Source organism: Manis pentadactyla, chromosome 14 (assembly GCF_030020395.1).
Source record: "Manis pentadactyla isolate mManPen7 chromosome 14, mManPen7.hap1, whole genome shotgun sequence".
In the NCBI taxonomy this organism is placed as follows: Eukaryota; Metazoa; Chordata; class Mammalia; order Pholidota; family Manidae; genus Manis; species Manis pentadactyla.
In genome coordinates this window covers 11,648,775-11,673,023 of record NC_080032.1, presented here as the reverse complement: position 1 = coordinate 11,673,023, position 24,249 = coordinate 11,648,775, and the positions used below count along the sequence as shown (strand labels likewise).

Here is a 24,249-nt window from a genome sequence, read left to right as displayed (position 1 = left end):
CAGGTGCTCAGAAGACCTGTTGGTGAATCACCAGGGTCCTAGTGAAATAACAAGCCCTCTTACTCTAGGTTAGGTGACACTTATTGCCGGGTGCCCAACACCCAGCCAGGCCTTGGCTAACCATTGCTTATTGCCGGGTGCCCAACACCCAGCCAGGCCTTTGCTCGCCATTGCTTGTACAACCATGAATGAGAACAAAGAACCAGGCTCAGAGGGCTTCACTCTTGAATTATACCAAACAGTTAAAGAAGAATCAATACCAATTTTTCACAAACTCTTCCAAAAAATAGAATAGGAGGGAACACTTACCAACTCATTGTAGGAGGCCAGAGTTATCCCAGGAATGCAAGGCTGTTTCAAAACATGAAAATCAATTGATGTAATTCACCGTATTAGTAGAATAAAAGACAAAACCCACATGATCATCTCAATTGACAAAGAAATGGCCTTTGACAAATTCCACACCCTTTCATGATGGAAACACTCCATGAACTAGGAATAGAAGGAAATTTCCTCAACACGATAAAAGGCACCAGTGAAAAACCTACAGCTAGTTCATATTCAGGGGTCACAGACTTTCCCACTAAGATCAGGAGTAAGACAAGGATGTCCGCTTTTGTCGCACAAGGTTCTAGCCAGGGCAGTTGAGGAGAAAGAAAGAAAAAATACCTAGATTGGAAAAGAAGTAAAACTATCTTTATTTGTGTTTGTACATAGAAAATTTAGGAATAAAAAAACTATAGCTGATAAACAAATTCAAGATTGCAAGATGTAAGATCTGTATTATGAAAGCCAACTGTGTTTCTGTATACTTGGACGAGCAATCCCAGAGCAAAATTAGGAAAGCAATTCTTTTTCAGTAGCATCTAAAAGAAGAATATACTTATGAATGAATTTTAACAGAAGTGCAAGATGTGTATACCCTAACCACACGACATTGTTGTAAGAAATAAAACATCTAAATAAGTGGAAAGACATCTCATGTTGATGGATCGAAAGACCTACTATTGTTTAAATTGTAATACTCTTTAAATTCATCTAGATTTTATGCAGCTCCTATCAAAATCCCAGTTGCATTTTTTTTTGCAAAAATTGGCAGGCTGACCTTAAAATTCACATGGAAGTTCAAGGGACCAAGAATAGCAAAATCAATTTTGAAAAAGAGGAGAATGTTAGAGGACACATATTTTTCAACTTCAAAACTTAACTACAAAGTTATAGTAACATGTTGTCCTGGGTGGGTTCCTGGAACAGAACAAGGGACATTAGGTTAAAACAAGAACACTGTGGACTTTAGTTAATAATGTATGCCCAGTGGGTCACCACTGGTGACAGGTGTGCCACACTAATGTAAGGTGGCCGTTACATTAGTACATCAGTTAGTAGGTCACTCTGGGAGCTCGGGTTCTACGGGCAGTGACAGAGTTGACAGTCTCCCGTGCTCTTTCCCCAGAGGCCCTCGCTTTCAGCTGCTTCACGGAGCTCATGAAGAGGATGAACCAGAACTTTCCCCATGGGGGCGCCATGGACATGCACTTTGCCAACATGAGGTCGCTAATCCAGGTATGACCCAGTCCTGCTCTGTGACATAACTACTCCAGCTCGGCCCAGCGGAGCTCAGATGAGCTGAATAGCCAAGCCTTGTTCAACTCGACTCAGTAACTCAATCCTACTTCATTCAGATCAACCAACTCAGCAACTCAAATCAGCTCTGGCAGGTTCAGGGTCACTGGGCATTCCCTGGGTCCAGTGCTGTGGCCGCAACGATGACAGACATGGTCATCACTCTTAAAAAAGTTGGTTGTTTTTTATTGGGCCTTTTCCTCAAAGTAACATTTGGGTATATTTCACACACACACACAGACACAGACACACACAGACACAGACACACACACACACACACACACAGTTTCATTGAGATTTAATTCATATGCCATAAAATTCACCCTTTTAAAAGTGTACAATAAAGTGGTTTTTAGAATATTCACAGTTGTAAAACTATCATCACTAATTTCAGAATGTTTTCATCACCCCCAAAAAAGCCCCATGCCCTGTAACATCACTTTCTCTCCCAGCTCCTGGCAACCACTAGTCCACTTTCTGACTGTAGATATCCCTATTCTGGACATTTCCTGTCAATATGTGGCCTTCTGTGACTGGCTTGTCTCACTCAGCATCATGCTCTCAAGGTTCAGCCATGTTGGAGCGTGTGTCACTGTGTCCTTCCTTTTTATTGCCAGTGATACTCCATTGCGTGGACAGACCACCTGTCATTGATCCTTTTGTCCACTGATGGACATTTGGGCTGTTTCCACTTTTTGGCTATTGTGACTCGTGCTGCTGATGCTCAGGCTTTTATGGGGCCCTGTCTCCTCACTTCTGTTGGGGCTCGCCCTAGGAGTGGGGTTGCAGCTGCACATTTCACCTTCCCACCAGAACACGAGAGGGTTCCGATTTCTCTACATCCTCCCTGGCACCTTGTTGTCTGTCATTGCCCTTATAGCCGTCCTTGTGGATGTAAGCTGTACCTCTTTATGGTTTTGATTTGCATTCTCCTAATGAGTAAATGAGGCTGAGTATCTCTCATGTGCTTATTGGCCATGTGCATATTTTCTTTGGAGAAACATTGGGGTTAGGGTGACGTAGCTCATTTCCACTTCAAATCCTTGGTCTGTTTTTTAACTCCACCTGGTTGTCAGGGACTGTATTGTGCCCAGTTCAGGATGTACCGTCATTTAGTCAGCTGTCCCCTGTGGTCCAGCGTCTTCCCAGGAGGCTGATGACTGCCTTTCCCCCCACTGACAGATCCTGGACTCGGAGCTCTTTGAGCTGATGCATCAGAACGGGGACTACACTCACTTCTACTTCTGCTACCGCTGGTTCCTGCTGGATTTCAAGCGAGGTGCGGACTTCAGCCTGGGGCCTTGTTCACCTCAGGGGAAAAGCTACTGTGCAGGGAGTGGCGAGTGCCGGGCAAAGCCAGAGGCAGAGAGTGCCACTCATTCACTGAGGTGTGATCATTGGCTCCCCTACTTTCTCGTGCAGCCACACTATGCAGGAGACGTTACAATCCCCATTTTACAGCTGAGGAAACTCGGGCTGAGAATAATTAAATCCAGAGCTAGGCGCAGTGGGGCCAGGATCTGTGCCCGCCTCTGTCTGCCCCTTGAGCCCAGTTCTCCCGTTCTGTTGGGCTGATCATCAGATACTGAGAACTCTGAAGCCCATGGGACATGTTCCACAAGTGGCTTAGAAATGATGTATAACATAGGACACTGCTGTTGTGCAAATTTAGGATGGTGCTAGTTTTAACATCTAACCTGTATGGAGGTGCTTACTAAGTCGCAGGCACTGTGCTGAGCTGTGTGCTCTCTCTCCAGTCCTTTACCGTTACTGGCATCACCCCATTTAAAGGTAAGGCAAGAGAGAGGCTTGCGGAGAGAAATAACTAGCCTGAGTCCCCCTTGCTGGCATGTGATGGAGCTGGGGTCAGGCCGAGTTCGTTGGACAGTGGAGGCCTTGCTCTTCATCACTGCTCTCTATCTCTTTTTTAAACCCAGAGGCAGCCATCAGCTCTGCCTATGTGCAGGGGGAGCAGACATAGCCCTATGGAAGCTAGGGGAGAAGGGAGGGTGTAGGGAGAGAGAGAAGGGGACAGTGGTCAAGGGGCAGGGCAGGAAGGGTCAGTGTAAACTGCACATGCTCAGTTCCTCCACTTCCAGAATGTCCCAGCTGGAAACTTACAACCCACCTCATTGCGTAGCCTGTTCTACAGATGGGGAAAATGGAGGCTTCTGATGGGCAGATTGCAGAGTCCTGGTCTCCCGCCTCCTTGCTGTCTGCTGCCCCACGACAGAAGCGCAGAGCACAGCTGGCCTGGGATTTTCCCGGGGGGCCAGGCTGCACCCGAGCTCTGTGGCTGACTACCTCCCCATGTGTGTGCATGTTGGTGTCTTGGCAGAACTCGTCTATGACGATGTCTTCTCCGTCTGGGAGACCATCTGGGCAGCCAAACACGTCTCGTCCGCCCACTACGTCCTGTTCATCGCGCTGGCTCTGGTGGAGGTCTACCGTGACATCATCCTGGAGAACAACATGGATTTCACAGACATCATCAAATTCTTTAATGGTACCCTCATGACCAGGCTGTCATCTAGGGGTGCGGGCTTCCTGGGGCATCAGAGGAGGGGACTCACTGAGACTGACGCACAGTGAAGGGGATGGAGGGCGTTCTGCCCGCTTCTTGTGAACCTTTCCAGGTGGATGAGTTGACATCTGTAATGCTGAGAATGCATTGTTCTCAGGCATCTGGCTGAAAGCAGGTCCTTGAGATCTGGGTGTTGAAATCAGGCTTGGGGCAAACCCTGGCTCTGCCACTAAGCAGCTGTGCCCTTGGACGGGTCACTTCCCTTTCCTCTAAGCATTTGCTTCCTCCTCTGAGAAGTGGGGTGAGAGTGCCCCTGCTCCTGAGGGCTGATAAGAAAAGCGGGTACAGGGAGGTAGGCAACTGGAAACAGGCACAGGCTGTGAGATTAGATAGGTATGGATTCTGGCCCCAGCCTTGCTGCTCAGGAGCTGTGTGCCCTTGGGCAAGTGACTGCATGTCTCTGGGCTTCAGATTCCTTGGGGATAAAACGGTTCTAATCTCTCCCTCACCTAGATGTCAAGAGGATTAAATGAGGCAACGTGGATAAAGCCCACCACATGGTACCTAGTTCGCATGAGGGGCCCCATAGCTGGAGGCTGTTGCTACTATTGTCTCCACTTACTTTTTTTTTAACTAAAGAAGGTTTTTGAAAAGGCAAAAGCAGAAAAAGTCACCTGTCACCTCACTGCAGGAACATTATTATTCTCTTTTAAATAAGCTTTTTATTTTAGAATAAATGTATATTTACAGAAAAGTTGCAAAGTTAGTACAGAGAGTTCCTGATACCTGTGCCCAGCTGCCCCTACTGTCACGATGTCACCTGATCCTTGCACACTTGTCACAACTAAGAAACTAACATTGGTGCATTACTATTAATGTAAAGCTACAGACATAATTTGATTTCACGCAGTTTTTAACTATTGTCCTTTTTCCATACAGGAAACCACATTGCACTTAGTAGGGTCAGTTTAAAAAGTTTTGTTTCCATCCAGTGTTTTCCACATACAAATACAGTCTATTTGTTACCATCCCAGAATCCAGTTCTATCTAATATTTTTCCACTTAATATTTGAATATTGAATAACTTGAATATTTGAATGAACACATTGATCATCTTCCATGTGATCATTTTTTTAAATATACCCCAAGTGATTGTCCATGACACACTGAACCATCCCTGTTGTTGGGGACCTGGGTTGTTGCAGTTTGAGGCTGTGACCGACATACCAAAGCAATTACTGTCTGAGTGGAGGGCTTCTCAAACTTTCTCAGTTCACGGTACCCCTGGTGTCTATAAAATTTTCTGAACAAACACAAGCCAAAAGTTCCACCCAGCCTGTAGTTAGGTCCAGACAGACCATTTAGTAACTATTTATATCCTAACAGCTTAGCAGCCATTTGAGAAAATGATACACCTAACTCAAAAAAACAATTCTTTTCTAAATGATTTTTTAAATACATACAATAAAATGCACAAATCTTAGTGTACAGCTTGATGAATTCTGACATGTGTACACTCATAACCATCATCCAGATCAAGATATCAAACATTCTCACTCATTTTTTTTCCCCTTCAACTCTTTTGCCCACCTCTCCACCCGCTTGCCCGTGGCAACCACCAGTCTGTTCTTTCTGCTTATGAGTCTAATGAAAACAACACTTTTATTTCATTGTTAAATGAGTGCAGTTACTAACAGGACATGTGTGCCTGCTGGGCTTTGCACAGCTTGTCAGACCCTGGAATCAGGGCAGATCCCCCTTTCCCACAGCAATTGTTACAAAGTACTTGCTTTTTATCTGAGCAACCCGCGAGGAAAACCTAGCTTTGCAAAGACACAAAGTCGTGGATAGGAATGTAGTACAGTTTGTGAACTCATTCTACCAGCTTGTGTGGCGTTCAGCGGATGTGCAGGGTTGCTGTGTTTCCCTCAAAATAGCCATCAGTTCACAGGGACCCAGTTTGGGGACCTGGTCTTTGTCCTTTTCTCTCCTACTAAATGATTTCTTCATGATAAACGTCTAGGTCTAGGATTAATTCTGTTTTAACATATGATCATTTTGTGCAGCTGTTGATTATGGGTTTTTTTTGCTTTCTCCTCCACCCCCTCCTCTCCTTCCATTTTCCCCTCCTTTCATATGTTTAGGCATTTACTGTGTGCCAAGCATTGCTTTCTTAAAAAGTTCCCAGTCTTTGTGCTTTTAGGAGATGGGAAGACCAGGCGTGTTTTAGACACACATCGCGAACCAGCATCGCCTTGTGAAGTGGGCACTGTTACAATCCCCACCGTGCAGATGAGGAGGCTGGGGTCCAGAGATACAGGTCTGCCCCAGGGCGCCTGCTCCCAGAGCCTCTCTGGGGAGATGCCAGGTGGTGATGACGGGGATGCCCCGAGGCCCTGCCAGGAGCCGGGTGTATGTCCTCAGGACGCAGTCAGAAGGAGGCTCATGAGATCTTGCCTTCTGCTCTTTCAGAAATGGCCGAGCGACACAACACCAAGCAAGTCCTGAAGCTGGCCCGGGACCTCGTGTACAAGGTGCAGACTCTGATCGAGAACCAGTGAGGACCACCAAGCCCCAGCGGCATCCGCCACCCGCCTGTCCTGCCCGCCTTTCCTCCTGGCCGCCTCGGGAGCCAGGGCCTGGGGTCTGTTCGTGAGCGGGGGCTTCTGTGCAAAGAGAAACCATCCCGACTTTGGCCGTGGGGCAGGTGGGATCGAGGGGTTGCCCCTTCAGTTCAGCCTTACGTTCTCCTGTTTGACCAAAGATCGCCCAAGCCTGGATTTCTCCCTTGCGGGAGTTGGGGTTGGTGGTGACGGAGGGAACAGCTTTGCTCGTGGCCCCCAGATGGCCTCTCTCTTCTCCCCCACCCCTCCAGACGGTCTTGTCAGATGAGACTCTGTGAGGGGATTTTTTGGAAATCGATGTAGGAGAGCCCTGTGGGGCTACGTCTATACGCTGAAAGGGGCCTTTGGAGGTATTCTAGAACATGGTAGAAGATTGGCATGGAGAAGTTTCTGCCCTCAGCATTATTATTGCCGTTTGGGCTGAGCAGTTCCTTTTTGATGGGGGCTCCTCTGGGTGTTGTAGGATGCCGAGCAGCATCTCTGGCCTCCCCCCACCCCCAGGTACCAGGAGCACCCTCTCCCCACGCCAATTGTGACATCCCAGAATGTCTCCGGACATTGCCAAATGTCCCCATTTGAGAGCCACTGGCCTAGAGGAGGGGCTGCACATGGATCTCCCTCCCCGCTTACTTTATACCTCAGCCACCTGTGTCCTGAGGCTTCCTCCTATTTAGAAAAGGCACACGGGGCTCCCTGGATCTACTTGGGGTCCACGATCCCATTTGTTGTACTCTCTCATTTTTTTCCCCTCTGCCTGACCCCAGGAGAGACCTCTTTCCTTCTTTTCGAGAAAGGCGTCTTCCTACAAGGGTGATGGAACCCGAGAAGCGTCCCAAGGCTTCCCTGGGTCCTGCCCGAGCCCCTGGGTGAGGCAGAGTCCACATCCCCGTCTCTTTTCCTCGGGAAGACCCCTCTTCTCCTTCCGCACGTGGGTCTGGGGCTCCAGAAGCCCGGAAGATGTGTGTTGGCGAGGGCTGCTTTCAGGGAGGCTGGCTTCCCTAAGCGCCCTTGCTCACTCAGGACAGAGGAGAAAAGGGAAGGCAGAGGCCGGCCGGAGCAGAGCGAGGCGTGTGTTTTCCTTGAGAAACATCCGCTGACAGCGGGCGCCAGGGGCACGGCTAGGTCTGGGAGAGTTCCCCTCCACGTCCTCGCACAGAGGGTCGCCGGTCCACCCTGCCCACCTGTGCCCCGCGTAGGGCAGTGCTGCCAGCTTCGCTGTTCTGACAATGCACCGGGATCGCGAGAACCGGAGAGTCCGGGAGGAATGCTCTTCCCGGGCAGGGCGGGCCGGGTTTTGGAGAGGGGAGGACACTCATAGCACACTGATGCGCTCACAGAGAGGGCGTGTTAGTCGTCCTGCCTGGAACTGGGACGGAGACGACCCTCCCTGCGCGCTTGGGGAGGTGCTTCCTCTTGTCACACGCCTCCATCTTAACCCCCAACTTCCAGGTGGGGCCTCCCAGGCGTGGCGGATGGAGTCCAGGCGGATGGAGCCCTTGCTTCCCAAGCGTTTCTGTGGGAAGTTGCACCCCCTTGCCCTGGCCCCCCAGCTTGCCAAGATGAGAGAAAAAAGTGCACAATTCCCTCCAGATACTTTATTTTGCCACTCAGCTGTTCATTACAGAGGATTGTTTTAGCAAGACCCAGGTCCTAGACCTTCTAATTCTTATTTATTTTTTTGACAGACTAGTCACAAAGTAGAGCACAAGATCTCTCCTCCGCTCCCTTTGGTGGTGTTCCAGAGAAGCGTCTGTGGTTGTAATTTGGAGTAACTCATATTTATTCGGCTCACTCTGCTTATCTGGGTGTCCGTGCATTGTGTGTGTCCTTGTGTCCTGGAACCGCACGTGCGGGAGTCATTCTGCCTGTGGAGTGCCCTCCTTTTCTCAGTGTTGCCAACATATCTTATAATTGTTTACTGAAGAGTTGTGTCTATTTAGAAAATATATATATAAATGTGTGAACTCTGCCTTTTGATGGTTGGCTCTGAAAAGTGACATTGAACGGGGCTATGGATACAGGCATGGAAATAATTGAAGGGTTGTTTTTGGTATTTGTGTTTGGGTGAATTTTTTGAATTGGAAAGAAAGAAATGTTTGCTTCTGCAGAGTGTGTCCTCCCAACCCCACTCCAGTGGGGAGAGACACCCAGATGGGGACAGATTCTCATGACAGCCTCCTGGTCTTTCCCCCAGAAAGCCCAGGGCAGGCGAATCACTCGTCACCCCTTGTGTCAGTTAGCTGTTACCAGGAGTGATGCTGTGTAACAAACCACCTTGGTTTAAACTTAGTAGCTGTTTATTTAGCCTATGGTCCTGTGGGTTAACAGTATGGCTGGGTTCAGCTGGGAGATACTTCTGGTCTCAACCCTACCTCTTCCTGTGTCTGTGGTTGGCTGATGGCCAGCGAGGTGACTGCCTGACAGTTGGCTGTCTGTCTGACAGCACAGTGGGGAACACTGGGCCATGTGTCTCTCTCGTCCTGCAGCAGCCTAGCTCAGACTTGTTTGCATGGCCATGATGATGGTTTCCAAGAAAGCAAGCAGAAGTAGAGACCTATGCTGGGAATTGGCATGAAGTAATTTCTGTTACATTCTGTAGGTCAGAGTCACATGGCTGAGCTCAGATTCAAAGGGTGAGGAAATAGACTCTACCTTTTGATGGATGGCTCTGAAAAGTGACATTGAACGGGGCTATGGATACAGGCACAGAAATAATTGAAGCCATTTTTGCAAGCATTCTACCTAACCCCCCAAGGTCCAGTGAACAAGAGGGGTCCCCAGATGGTCAGCCATCGGACTGGGAACAGATGTCTAAGTTGTCACCTCTCAGTATCCCCTGCTGAGACAGCTCATCTCTCAGCCCATCACAGAGACCATCAGCTTATCTCTCTCAACATCCATGATTCCCATTCATGGCTGCCGCTTCCTGTTCCCCAAATCACGGTGACGTTCCCATACCAGTGGGATGACTTGTATGGAGGGGTGGGCCAGGTCCTCCCTGCCTTTACCCATCCCCACCCCAACACTGCACATACTCTTGTAGACAATGGGCACTCAGTAATTGTTTGATTGGAGAAAGAATAGTTTTCATATTCTCCTAAGAAAAAGGAGTTATAAAAATAGAGGGGAGAGTGAACAACAAGTGCTAGTGAGGATGCGGAGAAAGGGGAACCCTCCTACACTGCTGGTGGGAATGTAAACTAGTTCAACCATTGTGGAAAGCAGTATGGAGGTTCCTCAAAAAGCTCAAAATAGAAATACCATTTGACCCAGGAATTCCACTCCTAGGAATTTGCCATAAGAATGCAGGAGTCCAGTTTCAAAAAGACATATGCACCCCTATGTTTATCGCAGCACTATTTACAATAGCCAAGAAATGAAAGCGACCTAAGTGTCCATCAGTAGATGAATGGATAAAAAAGAAGGTGGTACATATACACAATGGAATATTATTCAGCCATAAGAAGAAAACAAATCCTACCATTTACAACAAAATGGATGGAGCTAGAGGGTATTATGCTCAGTGAAATAAGCCAGGTGGAGAAAGACAAGTGTCACTTGACTTCACTCATCTGTGGAGTATAAGAACAAAGCAAATATTGAAGAGACTAGCAGTTATCAAAGGAGATGGGTGGGGGAGGGTGGGTGGGGAGGGAGAAGGGGAAAAAAGGGGCATTACGATTACCACACATAACGTGGTGGTGGGGTCACAGGGAAGGCAGTATAGCACAGAGAAGACAAGTAGTGACTCTATAGCATCTTACTACGCTGGTGGACAGTGACTGTAATGAGGTATGTGGTGGGGACTTGATAATGGGGAGAATCTGGTAACCACAATGTTGCTCATGTGATTGTATATTATTGTTACCAAAATTTAAAAAAATGGGAGAGAAAGAGAATATGCACATGTCCATTAAAAGATGTACTATCTGAGTGACAATGTGACCTCAGAACTACCCTGGGCAGTTTTCAGGAGGAGGTTCAATTCCCACCACTGTGAGGCAGTCATTATAATAATGGTACCTAAAATTTACTGAGTACAATTAATCAACATTGTGCTAAGTGTTTCATTTACACAGAGCATCTCAAGTTCTCATAGCAACTCTGAGGCAGGCATTATTTCACCCTGCATTTTACAGAAGAATCCACTGAGGTCCAGAAAGGTGAAGTGGCTTGCCTGAGGTCACACAGCAAGGAGACAGAAGGGGTGGGATTTTAACCTGGGCACATGGTGATTTCCTGCAACTCTAGCATCGGCTCTTTTTCCTCCCCGTGGGAAATGTTTATTTGCTCATTTCCGGGACGACGATGGTTTTCTCAGTGTTGCTGGCGAAGAGGATGGTCCTCCCCTGGGCCTTGGTCTTGCTGGGCAACTGAGTCATGGGCAGGAGGCTGGCCAAGACTGCACTGAGGATGGCAGTCCCATAGCCCCAGCCCAGCTGGCACTGCCCACTGTGGTACACAGAGGAGGCTCCGCAGGCTTCCTTGGCGAATGGGGAGGCCAGGCTTATTGGGAAAACCAGCGGGCCCGCCACGGTGGCGGTGGCTGTGAGAGAGCAGGGAGGAAAACCAGTGTGTGAGTCAAGGGGCTCTGGGCTGGCCTTCCAACCCAGAACTCAGTCATCCACCCTCCTGTTTACCCACCCACCCATTCATCCACCTGTCCCTCTATTAACATATTCATCGGTCCATCCACCAGTTCATCCGCCCACTTACCCACCCATTCATTCATCCATTCACCAACCCACCCATCCATCCTCGCATTCATGCATCAAAACTGATAGAGGTGCTGTGCTGGGCACTCATGAGACTAGGAAATGAACCGGACGCCCTCTCACCTACAAGGCACTCCCAGTGCAGGAGAGTCACATGACCCCCCAGCCTCCCTTGCTGCTCTTCAGCTGCGCTGGTCTACTTGCAGTTCCCCGCATATCCTTGCTCGTTTAACTCCATGCCTTTGCCCATGATGTTCTTACCACCTGAAAGACCCTTCTGCATTTGGCTAACTCCCACTCATACTTCCAGACTCAGCTGGAACCTCCTCCAGGAAGGCTTCCTTAACACCCTCCACCCTGAGAGTTTTTTCTTGCATCCTATTCTCAACCCTGTCATGTCCAATATCCGCTGAGTTGTCATTGCCTGATGTACCCCACCCCCACTAGACTCTGCAGGACTGTATATCCAGCCATTGGTTCAACAAATTTTTAGTGAGCATCTATTATGTGCAAATTGCTAGATGCTGGTGATATCAAGGCAGACATGTCCTTGTCTTCAAGGGGCTCGTGTTCAAGTGGAGAGAGATGGACAATGATCAATCAGACAGATATTTCAGATAAATAACTGCTATGAAAATACAAAGCAAGGTAAGGAGAAAGAAGCTTCCTTACCTAGAGGTCATGGAAGATCTCACTGAGGCAGTGATATTTGAGCAGAGCCCTTAATGGGGTGGGGGAGCAAGACACATGCAAATCTGAGAAAAGAGAATTCCAGGCAGAAGGGACAAGTGTGTGTATGAGCAGCAGAAAGGCAGCCAGTGTGGCTGGAGCACATGAAGCCTGGCAGAAGGGGTGGGAGGTGAGGTCCTGGAGGGAATGAGGGTTTAGTCAGGCAGAGGCTCAGCAGCCATGACGAGGAGTTGGATTTTTACCCTGAGTGTAACAGGAAATCTCTGGAGGGTGGATAGAACAGTCTGAGAGGCATGATCTGATTTCAGTTTCAACAGACCAGTTCAGCCAGTGTGTGGCAAACGGACTCTAGGGGACAAAGGTGGCAGCAGAGAGACACGTCAGGTGGTTAGGGTTCTAATCCAGGTGAGAGATGGTGGAGAATTAGTTGAATGAGGGTTGCAGTCAAAGCCTGGGTGAGACCATCCAGAGATTGTGTGAATTAGAGAAAAGGAATCCTCTGGGCAATGGCAGCCCTGCAGTTTCATAGCTTAGCAGGTGGAGCATAGGCTAGAATTCAGCATCTCTTCAGCTGGGCCCTCTTGTGCAGTGCACAGCCTGCTCAGCTGCGTACTGTGGCCCCAGCAAAGATGATGCAGAGTGGATGGGTGAGAGAGAAACAGGGCCAGATGTTAGGACTGGGTTAGCTAAGGTGCATGAGAGGGTGGTGGTAGGGTTGCCATTCCCTCTGCCCCATTTCTGGCTTGCTGAAGGACAAGGAATAGTCTACAATTTTAGGGGTTCTCTCTGAGACTCAACACAGGAGGCCAGACTCTGCTCACAGGTTTGTCATCCATTCATTCTAAAAATACATCTAGAATGTGTACTCTGTGACAGTGGATTTACCTGCTACCACCTGCACCCCTGGCATGGGGCCTCTGTTCCTCCTAGGGCAAAGCCCTTTGGGGACCAAAGCCCAGGATAGGAGGAAAATTGCATTGAAGGCCAACAGGAGCCATCCTATAAGGAGAATTGCAGCTGAGACCTGCCAGGAAGAAAGAGGGATAGTGCTTTCTGGGGTGGGGGCAGGTATATGCTCTCCCTGCTTAACTGAGTCCTCAGAATCTCACTGAGGTCCTGCGCTATTATTACCCCCGTTTTACATATAAACAGGTCCAAGGATGTGGAGTAATTTGCCTCAGGGCACACAGCTAATGAAGTAGTAAATCCAGAATTAAGGTGCAGATTTACAAACACCATACCCTACCTCTACAGAGTTCCCTGCTGTATGGCAGGGTCACCAAGAGAGGCACCTTGGTGATGATGTTTTAAAGGCTGTGTAATCTTCCTTAGAGGTGCTGGACTGGGATTCCTGACCTATTGTACGCACTGTTGAATTTGGTAATGTGCATCATGAAGGAGATTTTCCATACCTTAGCTGTGGTTTTCAAATCTAGTAATGCTTAGAGGGTGGGCAGGTAGGGGTGTGCAGGTTGTACACTGCACAATTCTAGATCATCATAGATTTGCATATTGATTATATGATTTTCCAGTAGATGGCAGTATAGTATCCAGAAGAAGAGGCACTTTTTCCTAGTTTGTGCAAAAGCTCTATATGGGCTGGCAGCTGCCTCTAGAATCTATCTGGTGTTGGCTAAAATGCAGACCCCACCCCACACCTACAGAGTGAGAGGTTGAGGGCAGAGGACCAGAACTTGGCTTTTTCTATTTTTGGTTCTGGTGGGTTTGATGGTGCTCCTTAGGCCCAGTAAAGTGATGAGCCCCAGGTCTTACCTTCCAGGCAAAGTCAGGAATATCACCCAGGGACCTGAAGGTCCCACAACTCTGGTTCCAGCTGTTACCTTGAGGCCAGGAGCAGTAGGTGAGGACTCCAAAGGAGAAGGTGGGGGTCTGGAACCAGACAGGGGAGATGAGGCTGAGGGCTGAGATGCAGGTAAGGGCAAGCTCCAGAGCTGCCCACACGATGCCCTCCATCAGGGATGTTGGTAACCTAGGGGTCAACAGGCAAAGTTAGTGGGGAGGCTGCTTGGAAGGAAAGAAATGGACTGGTGAAGGGGTCCCCCCAGCAAAGGCTCTGGTCCTGTGTTCAGACCCCAGGCCACCAGCCTCCTTTCCCGCGCTGATGGAATGGGAGGTTTTCAAATCCAGTTAACAACTCCGGTGGGGGGTCGGAGTGGGATGTGCCTAATGAGTCCCAGAAGTAGAAACCCCAAATCTTAGAATAAATGTTAGTGTTTAAACTGACCTTTGACCACCCCCACTCCTCAGGTGACATCATCGGTACTGACCCACGCCAGGTTCCTCTCGTTTCATTAATTCATTCCTTCGTAGATTCATTCATTCTCTCAGCCCATCAAGCCTTGCACTGTCCAAAAGGGCTGCTTCTGCCCAGAGGGGCCAGCTTTTTCTAAATCACACACAGATGCTGTGTTTCCAGCAACCATCCTGTCCATTAGCCAACTCCTCTCAATCACTGGCCGTTTTAATTACTTAATGTGTGTCTTTTTGTTTGGAGGTAGTTACACAAAATCAATATTGTTCAATATGGGTACGTTTTCCATTTATGTAAATGGCTTTCTTTGATATGTTGCATTCTGCTTCCTACTTCGAGCACTAAGCATGATGTTTTTAGGGTTGGTTCATGTTGCTGTGTGTACACTTATTCCATTTGAGTTTCCTAGAAGCAGTCCATTTATACACAGATTTTTTTCAATAAATATATTGGAAAGTGTTTTGAAGATTTGCAACAACTTGAAAACATTTTCTTTTCTCTAGCCTACTTTATTGTAAGAATGCAGTATTTAATACCTATAATATACAAAATATGTCTTCATCTTCTGTTTATGTTATTGGTAAGGCTTCCCGTCAACAGCAGGTGATCGGTAGTTATATTTTGGGGGAGTCAAAAGTTAACACGTGAATTTTCAACAGCGTGGGGATTGGTGCACCTAACCCCCATGTTGTTCAAGGGTCGACTGTAATATGCACCACGCAACTCATATGCCTTGTAACTCCTCAGCCGCAAGCCCGGAGGACTAGAGAGTGAGTGCGTCTTTGTTGACTGGAGGAAAGCCCACTTTTGGCCTGTGTTACCGCGTTCACCCCTTGTGGCAGTGACGACAGCGATACGTACATAGACCTGGTTCACTTCAGTTGTTTATTGTTGCTCGGAAGGCCGGGAGAAGGTGAGTGAGAAGAAGCAACAGCCGGGGGGAGCGAATGAGAAGAAGAATGAGGGGAGAGAGGGAGACAGAGATTGAGAGAGTGGGAAAGAGAGTGAGTGCAAGAGAGAGAGTGAGTGAGTGAGAGAGAGTGAGTGACAGAGTGAGTGCTTCTTTCCTGCGCCCAGGAAGCGTGCGCCACCTTAGGGCATTGGTCAACTAGAGTGGAAGGGCGGTGTTCAGCCATAGTGGGACTCAGCCTCTGCCGTAGGCCGGCCCCTACATCGTGTGTCAGGCTAAGAGAGGGGCAGGCACCTCCCAAGGGCACAGGCAGAAAGGGATGCATGCCTAGGTCTTCTGCCTGCGCAGCTGTACTTGAAAGCCCCAGGGAAATGCTAGTAATGCATCATCCACCCGCTGCGGGCCGGATCCTGTTCTAGGTGGTTTCTTAGGGAGGCAAAGGGGCCTCCCCAGGGTTTCTGCTGAGATACAGGACATCAGTACTTGAACGAGATCTATTTAAAACCCATGCACTTTACCATGCTATTTTCCTGTCTCTTTTCTCGGCTTCGTTCAGCTCCAACCTCCAGTCTTCCCACTATTTTCCTCTCCCCAGCTCTTGGCTTTCTTCTGAGGCAGGGCTGTGTACCTGTCCCTCTCTGCTCAGCGGCAGCTGCTCCCCCCATGAGGGCAAAAAGATCCTCCAGCCTGGAGATATCATCTCCCTTATCCCTTATTCCAAATAATTTTAGCTCTCCTGCTCTGAGACCAACCCCAGTGGTCCCAGGTACAAACCAATGTCCCAACCGTATACAGCCCAATTTAATGCTTTCACTCTGGGGAGGCGTACAGGCTTTGAGAGCAGAGAGGGTCCATTTCTGGATCTTTTATGTATTGGCTGTGTGACCTCAGGCAAATCACTTTCTCTGAGCCTCAGTTCCTTCCTCTGTAAAACAAGCCTTTACTGGTGTCTGTCTTGTGGGTGGTTGGGAGGATAGAAGGTATATAGAAGGTGCTTTATGGAGTACCCTGCACACAGTAGGTCCTCTATAAATAGTCACGACAATGGCTGTGGTGGTGATAGTGATGGGGTTGGTGGTGATGGTGGTGGTGGTGGTGGTGATGGAAGTGATGGTGATGGTGGTGGTGGTGGTGGTGGTGATGATACTGGTTACTTAAAATTAAAATGTATCTGCATGAAAAGCAAGTTGAAGTCCAGTCTTACCTGAGCAGTAACAGGTGGTTGGATGAGGAGGCTGAGGCAGGCAGGTGGTTTGCTAATAGCCACCCATGTCACTGATGACCAGAAGCGAGGCCTAGAAGGGCAGAGCCAGCCCACGGGCACCCAGGGTCAGAGGCACCTGAGCTGTCAACCCAGCCAAGGGCACCCAGCTGTCATGCCAGGACCTGAGCTCTTCAGTCTTGGGTTTCATTTTGGGGCTATAAGCTGGGCCAGCGCTTTAAATGTGGCGGGAATCCTGGCTTGGAGGCTGGCTAGTTACTCTACCACCTCCCAGCTGTGTAACCTGGGGCAAGTTGCCCCATTGCCCCGGGCCTCAGTTTCTCCATCTGTAAAAGCAGATTAGCAATCCCAGGGGACAAGCATAGTCGGGTTCAGTGGGCCATGTGGCGGAGCCAGACAGACCACAACCTCCCCTTCCCAGCCAGCGCTGTGGCCTTGGGGGGGTCACCTCGCCTCTCTGGAGAATGGGGATGTGGTTGTTGTGAAGGTTCAAGGGGACAAAACGCGAGTGTGTTGCCAGAGGAGGGGGGAGAAGCCTGGCCAGGCAGCTCAGGGTTACATTACCTAGAGTTTTTATTCCCAGGATTAGAAACACCTCGTGGCTGCTAGCCAGCAAGCAAGATGCGGCCCCTTGAGTAAGGAAGGATGGATTTCTTTCCCCTACACCAAAACCCACCTCTCCTTTGGGGTTGGAAGGATTCTGAGGGGTGTAATTCCAGCCAGGAAGCTGGGCAGCCTGGGAGCTGACTGAGGCCCGTGATTCTGCTGCTCTTTGGCTGCCTGGTGGCTCTCCGGGTGTCTCTGACCTTGAAAGGAGTTTTGTTCTCCAGATAATGTGCTGAGTGTCAGCTGGGAAGGTCACGCCGACTGCCCAGATGCCCAGAAACCTAACTGAGGCATTATAACCTGAACCCACATCCGGCCAGGCTCCAGTTAGCTGGAATCCACCTAAGGGGAGCTTGAAAGGGACTGCATATATTCTCCTCCAGCTCAGCACTGAACTGTTAAGGGCAGCTGACAATTCGGGAGCGCCCACCAAGCCCCATTTAAAATGCTTTCAGGCCTTCATTCATGTACGCCTCACGGCTACCCAATTGTAAGTACTGTTAGCAGACTTTCCATTTCACAGATGGCAAAGTGCGTCTCAAGAAGTGAACGGTGGAAGGAGGACTCAACTCAGGGAACCAGGCTCCTGATCTTGGGCCCTAAGCTCAAAGGGACATTAAAGGGTTGGTTTAAAAGTCAGATACTCCAACAGGTTTCTGGGCTGCCCAGAGTTAGGGCTTGGCCAGCCCTCTCACCTGCTCCTGCCAGGGAGCATGGATGGCCCCGAGGGAGCCGGCCAGCCTGGCAGGCAGAGAACTCGAACTGGGGAGTTAAGAGGTGGCTGCTTGTGCCTTGGTTTACCCCTGCAGCCACATCCCTTCCTTATCCTTGCTTCTCATCCTCATTTATCAGCTGAAGGGGTTGATCATTCATTCATTCAACCAACTTGTATGTGCCCAGCCCTATGGGACGCTTATGGTACAGCAGCAAACAGAACATAGTTCCTACCCTTCTAGAAGCTTCAGGTTCTGTAGGCAAGACAGACAAACAGTCCATTCATCCACCCACCCAACAAATACGGATTGCTTATGTATGTTCCAGGGGCTGTTCTAGGTGCTGGGGATTTAGCAGTGAGGAATACAGACAACACTGTCCTCATGGAGGTTGCAATCTAGTGGGAGACAGACAGTAAAGAAGCAGGTCAACGTATAAGATGCCGGATCTTACTAAGGGCCACAGAGAATAATGAAGCAGGGAATGGAGCTGCCCAGTGACTGGAGGAAACCGTGGAGAACCTCCTGAGAAGGCAGCCTGCAAGCAGGAGTTGAGGAAGGGGAGCGGCCTTGTGGACCTGCGGGGGAGGACCAGGTGCAAGGGCCTCATGGTGAATGTGTGTGTGGCACATGGAGGACACAAAGAGGTCCAGATGACTGGAAACATTGAGGACAGGGGTGAGCAGCGTGTCACGTAGGCAGAGAAGGTCCTTGGCTTTTAACTTCTGAGTGAGATAGGGAGTCTGCAGGGGTCTTGAGCAGGTCCTGTGTTTTAAAAGGATTGCTCTGGCTGCTGGCTGGAGAACTGGGGGAAAGGAGAGCAAGGGACTCAAGGCAACTGCAGTTGGTCAGCTGAGGAACAACAGTGGACAGGGTGGGGGGCAGGTGGGAGCGCAGGGCAAAGGAGTGGGCGGACCCTGGATCTGTGTTGAAGGCCAGAGGTCAGTCCGGCAGGGTTTGCTTAAGGATCGGACTTGGAGTATGAGGGACTGAGGCAAGGATGCCCCTGGGGCTTTTGACCTCGGCACAGGGAGCCACCATGCTTGGTATGGATGCCGCAGAGGCGCCACGCTGCTGCGGGAGGGGAGGTGTCTGAGTGTGATGTAGCCTGAGTGGGGCCAGAGATGTGTCTTTTGCCAACAGATGCAGACAGGTGCATCTCCACGCCAAGAGAAAGCCCGGGTGATGCTGGGGGACCAGCACAGAGGAGGGGCACCAAGTGGTGTGAGGAGGGCAGGGCAGCCGGAGGGACTTTGACCTGCCCCCCTCGTCTCCTACTCCCAGCTGCACAGCCAGGACAGCTGGATTTCTGGTTCCTTCCCAGGCTCTGTTACAAGTTGTCTGTGGGAGCTGGGTCAGACTATGTCATGTTGTGGCTCCAAGCCCCATTTTCCCCATTGCAGTAGACTCAATGTTTGTGCACCCCCCAAATTCATATGTTAAAATCCTAACCCCCATCGTGATGGTATCAGGAGGTGGGGCCTGGGGGAGGTGATGAGGTCATGAGAGAGGAGTTCTCATGAACTGGATTGGTGCCCTTATAAAAGAGACCCTAGAGAAACCCCTCACCCCTTCTCCATGTAAGGGCACAGCAAGCAGATGGCCATCTATGAACTAGGAAGTGTGCTCTCACCAGACCCCAAAGTTGCTGGCATCTTGATCTTGGACTTCCCAGCCTCCAGAGCTGTGGGAAATAAATGTCTGTTGTGTGTAAGCCACCCAGTGTAGGGCACTTTGTTATGGTGGCTGAACAAGCAAGACCCCCATGTCCAAAAGGATGGCCATGCCCTGTACCTGTGGGACTTAACCTTTTGGAGGTGATGGATGCCTTTGAAAATATGATTTAGAAATATGGATGCGTTTCCTATGCAGGCTTCATGCACATACATATACACACGCATGCATACACGCACACACACGACAGTGTTTGCAATGTCGGGCTCATGGACCCCTGATGCCCATTATGGCCTCTGGACAGTGCTTTGCTCTCTCCCCACTCCTGGCCTTAGACCACTCTTCCCTCTAGACTTACCACACTTCAGGCCAAGAATGTCCAATGCGACCTCTTCTGCTCAGGCTCCAGCTCTGCACATGAGTCTGTGACCTCGTGAGAGTGCCCTTCCCTTTGACGGGAACATCCAGGTCCGCAAACCAGCCCAGGTGCGTGGTAACCTCTTCTGAGGCGTGTGTGTGTGTGTGTGTGTGTGTGTGTGTGTGTGTGTGTGTTCTTTCCCAGTTCCTTAAATCAATAGTCTTTCACTCTGGACTCTAAGTGGGCTGGTGGCAAAGGGAAAATTCCAGTCCCAAATCAGGATACCCAAACACTGGGTATAGTGTTTCCTGGGTACAAGGCATGACTAGAGATTAACTGATCTACAATTAAACACCACGTGTTGACATTCTTGCCACTGTGCTACCTTTCTGCCTTCATAATTCTAGTCCACGGAACAGACTTGTCTATTTCTCTGTGACCTGAAGATCTCTGCTGTGGGCTGTAGATTTTCAGAAGTGGGCACTGTATCTGAAAAATCTTTATCCCTAGCTTGGCACAGAATAGGCACCTATCTTATCTTTTGCTGTAAGTGATGGAAGTGCAACTCAAACTGATTCAAGTAGAAATGGGAAATCTATTGGTTTACACAAAGGAAAATTTTATATGACAGCTTCAGGCACAGCTGGATCCAGGAAAACAAGCAGTATCTTCAGGGCCTCTCTCTCTCCCTCTCTCAGTTATGTTTTCTGCCAGGTTGGCTTCAGTCTCAGGCAGATTCTCTCTCACAGGGTTGGCTTCTGGTGGTTCCAACTGATCTTTTGAGGCTTAAGCAACCACAGAGAAAAGAAGGCACCTCTTTGCACATAGTTGCAGCAAATGTGATGAACTCTCACTGGACAAACTTGGGTCACATGCCCACCCATGAGCTATTCACTGTGACTAATGGGATGTTCTGATTGACCAGACCTAGGTCCTGTGCCTTGGGATTGGGGGTTAAGAGTTTAGAGATTGGAGATTTGAGTCAGGATGTCATGAGGTTCACCCCACTGGAACTGCACGGACTGGAAGTGGGGGATGGGGTGGCTTCCAGGAGAAACACTGAGGCGCTGTTAGCAAAGGATGAGGGATGGATGCTGGGCTGGTGAGAACAGGTGTCACTGTAATGCTCTGGATGCTGCCGTGACCAACAAGCACAGACCAGTTGGTGCAAGTGGAAGCAGGAGGGTCCAGTAGGTCAAGTGCAAAAAATGTTGAGTGAAGCCTGAGACCAGGGCTTAAGTCTCAGCTTTGCCACCTCCATGCAGTGGGACCTACTCAGAGCATCTGCGTCTCTGGGTCTCCATTTTTCCATCTGTGAAATGAAGGCATCCAGACCAGATGACTGCCAGGGGTTTCCCCATTCATTCAGTATTTATTTATGTTTTTTCCTTCAATCACTATTTGTTGAAGGGCTTTGGAGTTAGTCTGACCCGAATCTGTTTTGGCTGTTCCGATGTTGTTGAGCTGCTTAGGCTTGACTGATGCACCTCCCCCAGTGTGCTCAGCTGTGTCCTTCCGGGCCACCCAGCAGCACTGGACGGGATCCAGCCTCCTCTCGCTCCCCCTGCAGGTGGCCTGGGTCAGTGGCTGCAGCCACTTGGCCAGCTCAGCCTGCAGTGACGTGGCCTGAGTTGTGGTCCAGTCTCCCAACAACCCCAGCTGTCATCCGAGCAGTCCTGACCAAACCTTTGACAAGTGGGGTGGGGTAGGGGCAGGAGGAGTAGGGGTAGGGGGTAGGGGACCCCAGGGTGGGTGGGGATGGGGGTGGAGGGCCTCTGGCACCTCCCCTTCCAGACTCAAGTGAAGCTCAGGGTGTGGAACTGGCTTCCCTCATGGCTGCCCAGAGGCACAACTAACACAGCCCAGAAGGGAGGAGCATCTGGGCCCAACTCTGCCTAGTGGTAGACAGGAGATGGGACCTGCCAGCAGATGAAGTTCTTGCCCTTCATCCCTGCAATGTTTCACGGGGCTCCTCTGGAGACACCCTGAGGGATGGAGCTCCCCTGTTTTCTTGAGCAGCCATGCCAACCAAGGAAGGCATGTCTTCCCTCCTTCCCTGCTTCACAGTCTCTCACCCTCCACTTTTTTTGGGGCTAGGATTATATCCCCAGTAAAGTGCGTTAGCATGTAAGTTTTGCCTCACGCTCTATTTTCTAGGGAACCTACACTGAGATGCTAGCTGTGTCACCTCGAGCAATTTGCTAAACCTCTCTGAGCTTCAGAGCCATCATCTCTAAAGGAGATAATATTAGAGTATCTTTTACAGGATTGTGGTGTTTAATGAGACAGCACATGCAAAGTTCTTGGCTCAGTGTCAGCTTTTATTAGTATTGTTACTGTGAATGAGGCACTGGATTGTATCATGTGAAAACATTTATTCAACACTAAAATCCATGAATATTTATTGTCAGCTCTGTTTCAGGTACTATGCTAGTCTCTGCTCCCATGGGCTCATAGTCTAGAAAGTGAGACAGAGTGCTAACTGGGCAACTCTGCCACAGTGCTGTCAGCGCTCTAGTCCCAGGGAGAGGCTTCAGAAACCGCGGCATGGTACTCAGGGAGGGCTTCTCCGAGGAGTTGATGTTAAGGCTGAAGCATATGTAGTTGTTGCAGATGATGTGCAGGTAGAAGGTGAAGTGGTCCAGACAGGGCATGGCATGGGCAAAGGCACAGTGTTGAGGGGAAAACATGTCAAAGAATATACTGGCTGTTACCCTCAAGAAGCACATAGAGTACAGGAGAAACACAATGGATAAATATGCACTGATGAAAATACATAAATATGGTCTTTGTCAAGGAGTTTGAGTTCTAGAGCTACTCAATATAGTAGCCCTAACCACGTGTGACTCTTTAGATTTAATCAAAATTCAATCAAATTTAAAATTCAGTTTCTCAGTTCCATTGGCCCCATTTCAAGTGCTCAGTAGTCACGTGTGGCTGATGTTGGACAGTGCAGGTACAAAACATCTCCATCATTGCAGAACGGTCTATTGGACAGAGCTGCCAGAGAGTCAGAACAGGCAGCCAAATCAGGACAGACTTCCAGGAGGAGGAGGCAGATGGCAGAGAAGGGACTCTGGGAAAGTCCTTGGGTGACACTGCCCTCTATCCTCAGTTGGAGAAAAGCCAGGACAGGGAGTGGAGCTGGGGTTGTTGGCTCTGAAACAGTGTACAACCTGACGCCTCCTGGATCAGGGTATAATCTCTGGGTGTGTGCTGGCTGGCAGCCTCTCACCGGGAAGGGGAGGCAGAGGACCGCACAGGGAATCAGCCGGAGAGGCTGAACCAGGAAGTCCTGCCCCCTCGGCAGCCAGGAGGACTGTGGGAATTGCAGTTTGGCACTTCTGGATTCCCTCAAAGCTTGACAGGTGCAGAAAAGCTGACAAAGGGTTCAGCTGGGCATTTTGGGGGGCAAAGAGGGAGGGCTGGTCAGGGCTGGGGACACATCTGGGTTTGGGGTTTCCACCGATAGGGGTAGGAGGAGGACTGCCTTCTCTCCTCTGCTGCCCAAGTTCTGGGATAGAGAAGAGATGCCAAAGTGGAGGACTATGTTAGCTGGGAGCTGAGAAAACATGCAACATTTGGTTAACCAGACTGGCACATTCTGGTTATCGAGATTTGCCCAGGAGAGAACAAGTTCCCGTAATGTTATGGAGGAGAGGTGACAGGTGGTATGCTATCAGCTGTTTGTCATTCATGCATGTAATCCAGTATTTATTGAGCCCAGTATTTACTCAACAATTACTATGTGCCAAGCCCTGCTGGGAGTCAGGAATGAAGAAGACAGACAATACAAAGATGTGGCAAGAGATCTCTACACTAATTCTGAAGCCACATCATGTGATGTTTTTTCTTTTTTTTTTTTCAGGTGATCCTTTTATTTAAAGTTCAATATGTTATTTTGATCTTTTCATTAAACATGTAGTTAACAATTTTCTTATCCTTGTTACCTTTTTATTTGGAAGGTTCTCAAACTTACAGAAAAGTTGCAGGAATGACTTATTTTGAATGAACACTGGTAAACTGTTTACTCAGATTCACCAATTGTTAATATTTTGCCACATTTGCCCTCTCTCAATTTCCCTCTCTCTTCTCATCCACCTCACCATTTAAGAGTAGGTTGCAAACATAAATTGTCACCCCTAAAATTTTAGCATGTCTCCTAAGAACAGGGCATTCTTTTGTGCAACCACTATGCAACTATCAAATCCAAAAACTGAACACTGATATATTATCTAATATATAAATTTATATAAACCACATTTATGCTTATTATTATATAAACCATATTAAAATTTCACCCACTGTCTCAATATCT

General features: G+C 49.1%; 2 protein-coding genes across 6 annotated transcripts in view; one reads left to right on the top strand and one right to left on the bottom strand.

Annotated features, from left to right (window-relative positions):
- Nucleotides 1–8,732, top strand: part of SGSM1 (small G protein signaling modulator 1) — an 80,439-nt gene extending 71,707 nt beyond the window's left edge. For 4 of the 5 annotated variants that reach the window (XM_057491202.1, XM_057491199.1, XM_057491200.1 and 1 more), the window contains 4 exons: nt 1,454–1,563; nt 2,806–2,902; nt 3,962–4,129; nt 6,620–8,732. In XM_057491202.1, the coding sequence (XP_057347185.1) occupies nt 1,454–1,563; nt 2,806–2,902; nt 3,962–4,129; nt 6,620–6,708 (464 nt within the window). In that variant the 3' untranslated portion in view covers nt 6,709–8,732. The remainder of the gene's footprint in view (nt 1–1,453; nt 1,564–2,805; nt 2,903–3,961; nt 4,130–6,619) is intronic. The other variant, XR_008993543.1, reaches the window with a different exon arrangement.
- A 1,772-nt stretch (nt 8,733–10,504) lies between these two features.
- Nucleotides 10,505–15,260, bottom strand: LHFPL7 (LHFPL tetraspan subfamily member 7). The gene is made up of 3 exons (XM_036908988.2): nt 13,950–15,260; nt 13,062–13,200; nt 10,505–11,317 (listed from the first exon to the last, which is right to left on the bottom strand). The coding sequence occupies exons 1-3, from the start codon at nt 14,148–14,150 to the stop codon at nt 11,055–11,057; spliced, it is 603 nt and encodes a 200-aa protein (XP_036764883.2). The 5' UTR covers nt 14,151–15,260; the 3' UTR covers nt 10,505–11,054.
- Between the last annotated feature and the right edge of the window lie 8,989 nt (nt 15,261–24,249).

What these genes read in the sequence shown, in the direction of transcription:
- LHFPL7 (XM_036908988.2), bottom strand. Translation starts at nt 14,150, where the DNA reads ATGGAGGGCATCGTGTGGGCAGCTCTGGAGCTTGCCCTTACCTGCATC. An exon ending in TTCCTGACTTTGCCTGGAAG is followed by an intron (nt 13,201 to 13,949) that starts GTAAGACCTGGG and finishes TCTTCCTGGCAG; the next exon opens with GTCTCAGCTGCAATTCTCCT. An exon ending in AGGGGTGCAGGTGGTAGCAG is followed by an intron (nt 11,318 to 13,061) that starts GTAAATCCACTG and finishes GCTCTCTCACAG; the next exon opens with CCACCGCCACCGTGGCGGGC.